Source organism: Chiloscyllium plagiosum, unplaced genomic scaffold, assembly GCF_037043375.1.
Source record: "Chiloscyllium plagiosum isolate Xiang-an unplaced genomic scaffold, Cpla_swu_hap1 HiC_scaffold_37, whole genome shotgun sequence".
NCBI classification, from domain to species: Eukaryota; Metazoa; Chordata; class Chondrichthyes; order Orectolobiformes; family Hemiscylliidae; genus Chiloscyllium; species Chiloscyllium plagiosum.
The window spans coordinates 46,214,103-46,224,979 of record NW_028270175.1 but is presented as its reverse complement, the minus strand read 5'-3'; the positions used below and the strand labels follow the sequence as shown (position 1 = coordinate 46,224,979).

Genomic DNA, 10,877 nt, shown 5'->3' with positions numbered 1-10,877 from the left:
GAAACAACTTCCCAGCATCCACTCTTTCTAAGCCATGTATTATCTTGCAAGTTACTGTCAGATCTCCCCTCAACCTTCCTCTGTACACCATACCACCTATTTTCTTATCATCAGCAAACTTACTATTCACGCTTTGTTCCATCTACTAACAATTTGATTCCTCTGCACCTTATCCTTCATTCCTGTTTACATTTTTTTTCAATTTAGGAAATCTAACACATTTTTATTTTTGTGTTTAATTTCCCTCAATTTATTACCTTTCCATTTGAATTAAAGAATGGTGATGGGTGAACAAGACTTGGTGTGAGTTCACAGACGGACATCAGTGTTTTAGATGAGCTCAAGTTTACAAGGAGATTGAATGTGGGTGGCCGGATAGGAATGCGTCATAATAGTTAAGTCTAGACATAACAAATGAATAGGTGAGTGTTTCAGCAACAGATAAGCTGAGACTAGGGTGGGGCTGGATGTTACTGAGGTGGACAATGGACTTTGTGGTGTTGAACTATTTCCCGATGGTTGTGAACAGTCTGGGTCAACCTCAAAGTTATCAATAGGATGATGAGATGAAGTCACTGCTGAGGTTGTGGAGACCAGAGATAATGGCTTCAAGCTTCCCAATATTTAATTGGGAGGAAATGTCTACTCACCCAGTACTGAATATTGGACAAGTCGCCATGACTGGGATGTCATTGAGTTCACTTGGTCCTTCTTGTTGGCAAAGGTGAAGGTTTGGGAGAATTTTGTCAAAAATATAGTTGAGTTGTTGAAATAAAAACTTTTAGAAACAATCATTTGGAACATTATTGACATCCACATGGACAATTACTGTTTAATTAAGGAAGTTAGCATTAATTTCTTCAGGCAAAATCATGTTCAACTAATTTGTTGGAGAGCTTTGAAGAGCTAACAGATTGTGTTGGAGTGAGTGCTAATGTGGTGCACATTAACTTACAAAATTTAATGCCCAACCTCTTCACCACCACAACCACCACCTAATCTATTAATTTCTCTCTGTCCTTCCATTGAGGTTCCTGCCTTGTGTAAATCCAGACCATGTGGCATCTTCATTGCTGGAAGGATATTCATGAACTAGTTGGGTTTTACTCTAAGCCAACAGCTTGTATTACCATGTTTTCCCAACTTCAGCCCCACAAATTACTTAATTCATTCAGCTCAGCTTCACAACCTATCATTATGTTTTTATGGACTCTCTCTGACTGCCTTCTGTTCCATTTTCGTTTCATTTCACATGATATAAGAAGAGGTAGATTTGCAATCAGGAAACTGAAATCAAACATCACATAAGTACCTAGCAGAGTTGCCCAATTTTATGTGAACAGAATATCATCAGATTTTCAATAATGAATGGAAAAAAACCACTGTTCCCAGTAGGCAGAAACCGTACATGTGGTGTGTGTGGATCAGAATTCAGCTGCCCATCTGATCTGTCAAAACACAAACTCAGTCACCAACTGGAAAATCCATGGAAAAACAGGGACTGTGGGAATGGATTAAATTCCCATTGAATCCAGAAATTCATCTGTGTATTCACACTGAGGAGAGACCATTTATCCACTCCAAGTGTGGGAAGAGATTCACTCAGGCATCCACCCTAATGGGCACACCAGCATATTCACACTGAGGAGACAGCACTCAAGTGCTCTCACTGTGACACTGGGTTCAAGGTCTCATCTCACCACACTATAAACCTGAGGGTTCACACTGGGGAGTGGCCATTCAACTGCTCCTCATATGGAAAGGGACATACTTAGTTAGCCCACCTGCAAATTCACAAATAACCACAGTGATTGTACACTTAATTGCTGGGTTTATCATTTATTATTAGGAGGTATTGGATAGGTTGTCCATCCTTTAATAAGGCGTTGACTGGTTGAGATGCAGCCCAACTGAGGAAAGGGGGAGCTGAAATTGCACATTATGTTTGTCATAATATATCAATGTTCTTTAATTTCAGGGTGGTGTTGGAGGATTGAAGGATTGAAAAACACTATGCCTTAGTTGTGAAATAATAGTGCAAAGATTACCCTCGCTGCTACAAGCCAGTCAGGTTCACTTGGGTTGAGAAACTTTTAGAAACACACAATAATTCCAAACATTATTAACACCCGCATGGACAATTGCAGTTTAATTAAGGGAATTTATTTCGGCAAAATCAATTTCATCTAATTTGCTTGAGCGCTTTGAAGAGCCAACAGAAAGTGTTGCAGTGAGTGCTAATGTAGCACATACCAACTTCCAAAAAGCATGAGACAGTGCCACACAACAGACTTGTGAACAAGGTCAGAATTCCTGAAACAAAAGAGACAGCAACAACATAAATATAGAAGTGACCGAATGACAGGAAGAAGTCAAAAATTGATGTTTTACAGGTGGAAGAATATTTGTCGTGGAGTCTTCTGGAAATCAGCATTGGTGCAGTTTCTTTCTGCATATACACTGTCAAAAATAGATCGTAAAAAAAATTAATACAGAGATACTCAGTGATTGTTGAACATTATATCATCATACACGTCTTCTATACTTATAGGACTGGACCTAATGACAACTTTTCAGAAATGTTTTCTGAAGTTAAAGTTAGCTGGAATACTTACATCTCATCTCAGTCCAAAGGGACTGGAATGTTGAACTATTGTGTTATAAACTGCCACAGACAGATGGTCAAGTTTTAATGGCTCTATTCCCACCACCACACCAACCAAAAAGCAAACTTTTCCATGACTCCAATAGTGTTGACCTCAACTCCCTTCAACAATTTTGAAATAGCTCGTGGTTAAGTGGACAGTGAGACTTCAAACAACATCTGCAGTCGAAACCTAAATCTCCAACTCCAAGCAATGACCATGAAGCTTCTTGCCTGTAAACAGCAGCAGGAAATCTGTACAAGCAATCAACATCCTTACATGGAAACAGTGAAATTGAATGCATATTTCTCAGATGTCATTCGAGGGAAATTTAATGGGACTCCCACAAAGGAATTCCAGACTGCTAACTCCAGTTTTGTAATTTTGAACACTACATCAAAAGCACAGATGTTTTGAAGCTGATGGTCTTGCAAATTGAATAATGGTTTCATTCTTTAGATTTGTATTTATTCTGGCATATATGTGAGTGTACCATCAATTTAAACAATTCCTTGAGTATCTAAGAGTGTGCTGCATGAACCACATTTCTAGGTTAACTTTACAAGTGTCATTGCAGTCCTGACAAAGTCAGTGCCTACAAACGGTTTCCTCCCACAGTCCAAAGATGTGCAGGTCAGGTGAATTAGTCATGCTAAATTGCCCGTAGTGTTAGGTAAGGGGTAAATATAGGGGTATGGGTGGGTTGCGCTTGGGCGGGTCGGTGTGGACTTGTTGGGCCGAAGGGCCTGTTTCCATACTGTAATGTAATCTAATCTAAAAAACAGAGAGAAAGGGGAATTACAAGGAATTTCATCAGCATTTCCTGACTGGAGATTCTAAACTGCTACAGATCCAGAAGATTAAACTCCAGCCTAGTGATAGGAATCACTAGCATCATGCCTAGCAAACGGGAGAATTCCCGGCGCTGTGAATCTGCCCGTTAATTCTGGCCATCACACTGTCCGTTGTCAGTCTGGAGGCAGTAGGATCAATAGGGAAGTGACTCAGGAACAATGGAGGAGGTCACCAGCTCCCAAGTAGGCCGGGACAGACAGCATGTCCTGCATTCCAAGACCATGACCAAAAATTAAATGAAGCAATAAAACAGAAACCATGCTGAATCACTCACCCCATTATTTTGCCTGCACTCCATCCATGTCACGCAATACCTAGTTGATTTTAACCCTCTCCCTACCCACATTCACCCTCATCTGCTACACCAATGTAACGCTTACATCCATTTAGCATCATTTCCCCATCACCTACCATGCCAGCTCATCCAGTCTTCACAAATACCCCCATGCACACAACAGAAAACAAATTCAGTTCAATTACTCAAGGTTCAACATTGCAGGTGGCATACTGTTGAGGAACGTGCTCTCATTGATAGAAACACTTCTTGATAGGTCTTGGCATGTTTGCAGGATTTGACAGTTGTAAGTATTTTGTGCATCTTGTATCTTCATGGTGAGCAATTCCATGTGGTATCTTACCCTCCTATCAACAGCAGAATCCAGTGCTGAGTGTCACTGGTGAGCTCGCTGGTGTCTCCGCAGGTGGGATGAAGTAGTGAATCCCTTCCAACACATGGAGCAGATGAATGGCCTCTCCCCAGTGTGGACTCGTTGGTGTGTCAGCAGGGTACCTAACTGACTGAAACCCTTTTCACAGTCAGAGCAAGAGAATGGCCTCTCTCCAGTGTGAACTCGCTGGTGTGTAATCAGACTGTCAGAATGCCTGAAATTCTTTCCACACTCACTGCAGATGAACGGTTTCTCATCTGTGTGAACTCGCTGGTGTGTCAGTAGATGACCTAATTGAGTGAATCCTTTCCAACAATGGGAGCATTTAAAAGGTCTCTCCCCAGTGTGAATTCGCTGATGTGTCAGTAGGTGAGGTAACTGGGTAAATCCCTTCCTACACTTGGAGCAGGTGAATGGCCTCTCCCCAGTGTGACTGCGCTGATGAATTTCCAGCTTCGATGGGGAAGTGAATCCCTTCCCACAGTCCTTACATTTCCACGGCTTCTTCATTTTAGTGCCTGAGAGGTCAGAGGATTGGCTGGAGCTTTTTCCCCATGGAATGCGTACAGTTTCTCTCCACTGTGAACAGTGCTCTTTCCTGCCACGTTCAAAACCCAATGATGTTCACATCTCAATATGCTTCCTGATTCCGTCAGATACTGGGTTGGAATGCTTGGTTTGGAGATTTGTGACTGTCAATCCTCTCATTCTAAATTCCTGTGGAATTGATAAAAAACAGAAAAAATGGGAATGAGTGCGAACCTACAAAAACATGGGTGGCAGGTTGTGAAATTGAGGTAAGTAGATCTTAAAATATGTGGGGCTGATAATTTCAAAAAGCAACCATGGAAGAGGCTTGATTATCAGAATATCCAACTGGGACACTGCTGTTCAACATAGAAGGGCCCTGCCACTGCCTCCATCTCTCTCTCCCTAATAAATGTCAAAGTTGAATCAGACTGTTCATAACCATAGCAAAGTTTTTCAACAAAGTCAAGCATCCAATCACATAACTTCATCATCACTAAGACCGACTATTTTCACCTCAGTAACTTCATCCAACTCCACCTTCATCTCAGCTCACCTGCTGCTGAAACTCTCATCCATTCCTGTGTTATCTCTGCACATTAATATTATAACACATTCCTGGCTCACCTCCCCCATTTAACTGCTGTGTAATCTTGGAGTCATACAAACCTCTTCTTCCTCAGTCTTCAGCTTTGTCTCTTGCATTGTTTTACTGGACAGCCTCATCATTGAGGATGGGGATATTGGTGGAACCTGAACTAAGTTGTTTAAATTGTCCATCACAATTCACGACTAGATGTGACTGGTCTGAGGAGCTTAGGTCTGTTTCATTGAGTGAGGGATAGCTTAGTGGGTTTTGTCACTTCACCAGGTTGACACCTCATTTTTAGGAATGCTCAATGTTGCTCCTGGTATACCCACCTACACTTTACGGCAAATCTTTGATCTGATAATAATTGTCACATGTGCTGAGATACAGCAAAAGAATTGTATCACATGCTAACCAGACAAATAGTATCTTACATTAGTACATCAGGGTCAGGGTAACAAAACAGAATGTATAATAGCATTACAGGTACAGAAAAGATGCAAATAAATGCAAACTCGAATATATGAGAGATTGGTTCAGTAGTCTGATAACAGTGGGGAAGAAGCTGTTTTTAAATCTGTTGGTACAAGTCCTCAAACTTCTGTACCTACACCTCCGCATCAGCACAATTGATACTGATGGGGGGGGGGGGGGGGGGGGGGGGGGGGTGTCCTCTACTCCCTTTCCTGAATCAATGACTGGCTTCTTCATTTTGCTGACATAGAGGGAAATATAGTGGCATTGTGTAAAGACAATAAAACTGTCTATGTCCTTTCTGTACTCTCTGTCATTTTTGTTTGAGATCCATCCCATTATGGTGGTGTCATCAGCAAATTTGGAAATGGAGTTAAGGCTGAATTTGGCTACACAGTCAGGAGTGTACAAGGACTATAGTAAAGGGCTTGATACACAGCCTTGCAGAATTCCAGTGTTCAGGATTAGTGTGGATGAAGTGTTCTCACCTATAGTTCAGTCAGGAAATCAAAGGATCCAGTTACAGAGGGGGAAGCAGAGTTTTGGAGTTTTCGCTTGTAGTTTTCTAATCCCTTCACGATTTTGCCTTCTCCATCTGCATGTGTGAAAAAAAATCTTACACAAAGAAATGGGGAAACAAACCTGAAACTTCTACACAAAAGGTCGATGATATTCGAAAGTGATGAATCGAGTGGTCCCCGAATGAGATGTGTTTCTGAGTTTCCTGTCTGCAAATCTTCCGCTTTTAATGTGCTGCAAACAATTTGTATTAAAAAAATCCATTACTGTCAGTGCAGATTACAAAACCAAAGGGGTATGATATTCCCCTTGGTTTGAGTTTGCTATGTGCAAATGTTTTTCTGCAGCAATATGCCTCCAATAGACACCTGGCAGCATGCTTCCTGCAGAACATTGTCCCAGGAGATGACATGACCCGCAGCCATGTATGCTGTAAATGTGGGACCGCAGTGTTGACATTTTGAGACAGTACCTGAGATGGGGTGTTTATAAAAACTGACCACTCAATAAAGGTTCAATTTCACCATCTCCTTCAGCTGCAACAGACTACTCTCAGATGGGGGTTGCGGGGAGGCGGGAGCAGGGAAAGAGCAGGACACATGACAGTCTAGATTAGAGTGGTGCTGGAAAAGCACAGCAGGTCAGGCAACATCCGAAGAACAGGAAAATCGACGTTTCAGGCAAAAGCCTTTCATCAGGAATAGAGCAACATTTATTCAATTCAAATTCCACCATCTGTCGTAGCAGGATTTGAACCTGGGTCCCCGGAACATTGCCTGGGTGTCTCGGTTAAGAATCCAGCGATAATAACTTTAATAATGAGTACATGAACAATGTGCAATCTACACACAGTCACCCGAGGCGGGAATCGAACCCGGGTCCCTGCCACTGTGAGGCAACAGTGCTAACCACTGAGCCAGGGCTTTTGCCCAAAACATCGATTTTCCTGCTCCTCGGATGCTGCCTGACCTGCTGTGCTTTTCCAGCACCATTCTAGACTCTGGTTTCCAGCATCTTCAGTCCTTGTTTACCTAGGACACGTGATAGTTATGCCCACCTCTCTCTCATGCCCATTGGCTGTGAAGCCCACTCCTCACTCACTCCCATTGGTTGCAGAACAGACTCACCCCCTCACCCCCATTGGATGCTGGGGAGGCCCGCCCCCACATTGGTTTCTGAACAGATTCGCCCCTCGTTCACTCCCATTGGTTGCAAGGCCCGTAATTCACTTCTATTAATTGCTGGACACACCCTCCCCTTTTTCATTCCCATTGCATGCTGAACAGGCCCGCCACCTTATTGATTCCCATTGGTTGTTGGACTGATCCGACCCTCATTCACTCCCAATGGCTGCTGAGCCCTCCCCACCCCTCATATAATCCCATTGACTACCAGTCTCACCGCGCCTCTTAGTTCATTCCCACTGGCTGCTGGACGGAGCCGCCCCGTTCCTGGTCAGTCAGAAAAGTACGTGACGCAGGTTCTGGTCCAGCAGTTTATTGACAATCACCAGCTTTCCCAGCGCTCATCCTTCGACAAACCAACCAATTTTGTCGCATAACTCTGTTCTGAACTGAACTGGTGTGCTTTCTGCAGGAAATAAACTTCCTTTTGTCAAACCAGCAGATTAGAAATTACATTTCAGTAACATTCCTCAGAGTAGCTCCGTTTTTAAATTTTAAAGAAATTAAACTGGCTACTGCCCTTAAGTATTTGCCTTTGTTGCAAAGTGGCAGATTTGTCACATCAACAAGCTGCACTGTAAGAAATCCAAACTCCTTTGACAGTATGTTCCAAACCGTGACCTCCACCACAAGGACAATGGCAACAAACACGTAAACCTTCCGACAAACCACACACTAGCCTGACCTGTAACTAGATCAACATTCCTTTAGTGTTGCTAGGTCAAAATCCGGGCACCCCTTCCCAACAGTTTGTGGGTATTTCTACAATCTAACGACTACAACATTTCAAGAAGGTACTTCAACATCACCTCCTCCAGAACTGGGGACCAGCAATAAATGCTGACCCAGTGACAGATAACACGAATGAATAAATTAAGGACCTCAATTCAACCCAATTTCTTAATTATATTCAAATGTTAACCCCAGAACTGGAAACAATACTGCACTCTGGTAGCATGTATTACAATTTCAAAGTAAGTCGAAACTTAGGCAAAAGTCCCACAGCTTGAAATGATCCCCCCTTCTCCCCGTGCCTCTCAACACACACACACGTGGAAATACAAACTCATTTTAAAAAGTGAGAAATTAATGGTCACTGTTTTGAGTGTAGTGTGAGGCAAGAAATTGCAGCTTGGGAGAATAAAAGAGGGAAAAAAAAGATATTCCACAACACTGATGATCACCTGCTCTAAATTTCTATTATTTACTTACAGTTAAGTGTTACAAGGAGCCCCAGTTCAATCCCCACCCTGCTCCAGTGGTGTGTAATAATGCATGTGAACAGACTGATAAGAAAATAGGTAATGAGGAGTTAAGTCTTTGTGGTTCAGTAACAGCACTATTAGTGAGTGAATGGGAATTTTTTTCTACTTTATTTCAATGTATCATAAATGTCATTCACATCAGTCAAATTTCTCCGACATTCCTTGCTGAATCCATACTGATAAATCTCTTCTGTCACTACACAAAAACCTTCACATATTTCCTGATTATTTGGGGCCAGAAGTGGATGCAATCGAGCTTTGGCCAAACCAGAGATTTCTAAATGTTTGCTAAGTCTTCTTGCTGTTATTCTCAAAACAACTGTTTATGAAACCCACGATCGAGATTACTTTACTCAACAACTCCCTTAATCTGTCCTATCATCCCCAAAGATCTTTGCAAATATGATAATAAGGTGTGTCAATGGCATGTGAACATTGAGGAAGTTTTTTATAGTATTAAAGACATTGTATACTTGTTCACTGTTGTTATTGATCCTAGCTGTGGCATGACACCTTTGCTATGTCATACTGAACTCCAATATAAAGAGAAAATGCTAGTGAAACTCCATAGGTCGGACAGAGAGTTACATCGGACTCAAAATGTTAACTTTATTTCTGTCCCCAAAGATACTTCCTGACCTGCTGAGTTTCTCCAGTATTTCGTCTCTTTAACACATATTTCCAACATCAAGAGTATTTTGTCTTCTATTAACCTGAAAGCAATGTGTGCAATGCCATCAGGGAGACGATTTCCACCTCTGATTGTGGAAAGGCATTCTGACACATCCTATCAACTGAACAAGTAGCACAGTGACCACTCAGATATATGTGTGAAAGTATTACATTTTCCAGCTCCAAATACACCAACTTGGCAAGTTTAAATTAGTTGAATGTATATTGCACACGTTTCCAGTGTTGATTTTTTTAAAGAGTTCTGTGTGTTTGCTGCGGTTCCTTCGTTCTTATCAAACCTTGGGACACTGATTTTGTCAAAGACTCAAGATTGTAGATTCTGTTCTGTTGAAAATGCTTAATTTTACAGCAGTTCTGATTCTCCTTCTTGTAAGACGTGAACAGCCATACAGTTGCAGTAAAATTGGGGATTGTTTTTAAATTTGAGAATCTCGCCCAAACTGTCACTGAAAAGTAACAACAACCAAATGCATGGTGGTCTGATTACCCAGCATTCACCATGGTTCGGTATGTCTCCTATCCACACAACAGTAGAGTGAGTAGTGGGCAAGCGCAGTGCCGATCACTGTAGGGAGCATGCGCTGAACGGCGCATGGTGATGAACAAACAATCTTTTCTCAGATCCGCAAACGGTGAGATGATGCGGGGGCGGATGGAATGATGGATTTGCAGGTTGGAGAAGGAGGCTTCGTGTTCAACTTGTGTAAACCAATAACCTCATAATCTACTATTTGCACCAAACGGACAAAGGTTCTGGGCTTCTTTTTAATGGTAGGCCCTGAGACACTTTCTCATTGGGCGCGCAGCGCAGCAGGATGCATGGGTGGACTCCACGTTGTAAAGGGAAATCATTAGGATGGCAGGAAGGAGCTTGCTTCAGAATGGAGACAACTTGTTCATTGAGCTGCACATGTTATTGATAAGGTAGAGAAGAGAAATGACTCTTCTGAGGTTTCACACTCCAACTGACGTGTAAAAGAAAAGACCGATTCTGAAACAAAGGTTATAAAATGCTGCAGAAATTAAGCAGGTCTGGCCACATTCATAGATAGAAAAAAAGTTAACGTATAAATTCCAGTGACCATTTGTCAGAGTTTTTGACAACTAAGTTTCATAAACTTCTGTTCATCCAGCCACTGTTCACTTCTTATTTTCCTCCAAGTTTATGTATTTGTTTATGTCCTGAAACAGAGAGTTGGTGTCACAGACTCGAATGGTGTGCACTCATCATTGTGGCTGTTAGATGTTCTTTTTCTACAATTCATTCAAGGTCTGTCTATCTTCTGTACCCTTGTCTATGCTGAGATGGCTTTGGCAAGTGATCTCTTCCACATCAGTCAGTATTTAAGATGGCACAGTCTCATACAAACATGAAGAACAGTTTTTTGCTTTAGCTGGAAATGTTCTCATTGCTTTACTTGTTGATTCTCTTTTTAGTTGGAATTCACCTTGTGTTT

The 10,877-nt window shown here is 41.9% G+C and overlaps 1 protein-coding gene across 7 annotated transcripts in view; it reads right to left on the bottom strand.

The window, feature by feature from the left end:
* Window positions 1–2,132: 2,132 nt before the first annotated feature.
* The window catches only part of LOC122540172 (uncharacterized), a 32,273-nt gene continuing 23,528 nt past the window's right edge, over window positions 2,133–10,877 (bottom strand). For 2 of the 7 annotated variants that reach the window (XM_087980662.1, XM_087980663.1), the window contains 2 exons: window positions 6,402–6,512; window positions 2,133–4,885 (listed from right to left, as the gene is read on the bottom strand). In XM_087980662.1, the coding sequence (XP_087836788.1) occupies window positions 4,172–4,678 (507 nt within the window). In that variant the 5' untranslated portion in view covers window positions 4,679–4,885; window positions 6,402–6,512 and the 3' untranslated portion in view covers window positions 2,133–4,171. Of the gene's footprint in view, window positions 4,886–5,613; window positions 5,618–6,247; window positions 6,355–6,401; window positions 6,513–10,877 lie in introns of all 7 variants that reach the window. The other 5 variants (XR_015753505.1, XM_087980667.1, XM_087980668.1 and 2 more) reach the window with 5 other exon arrangements.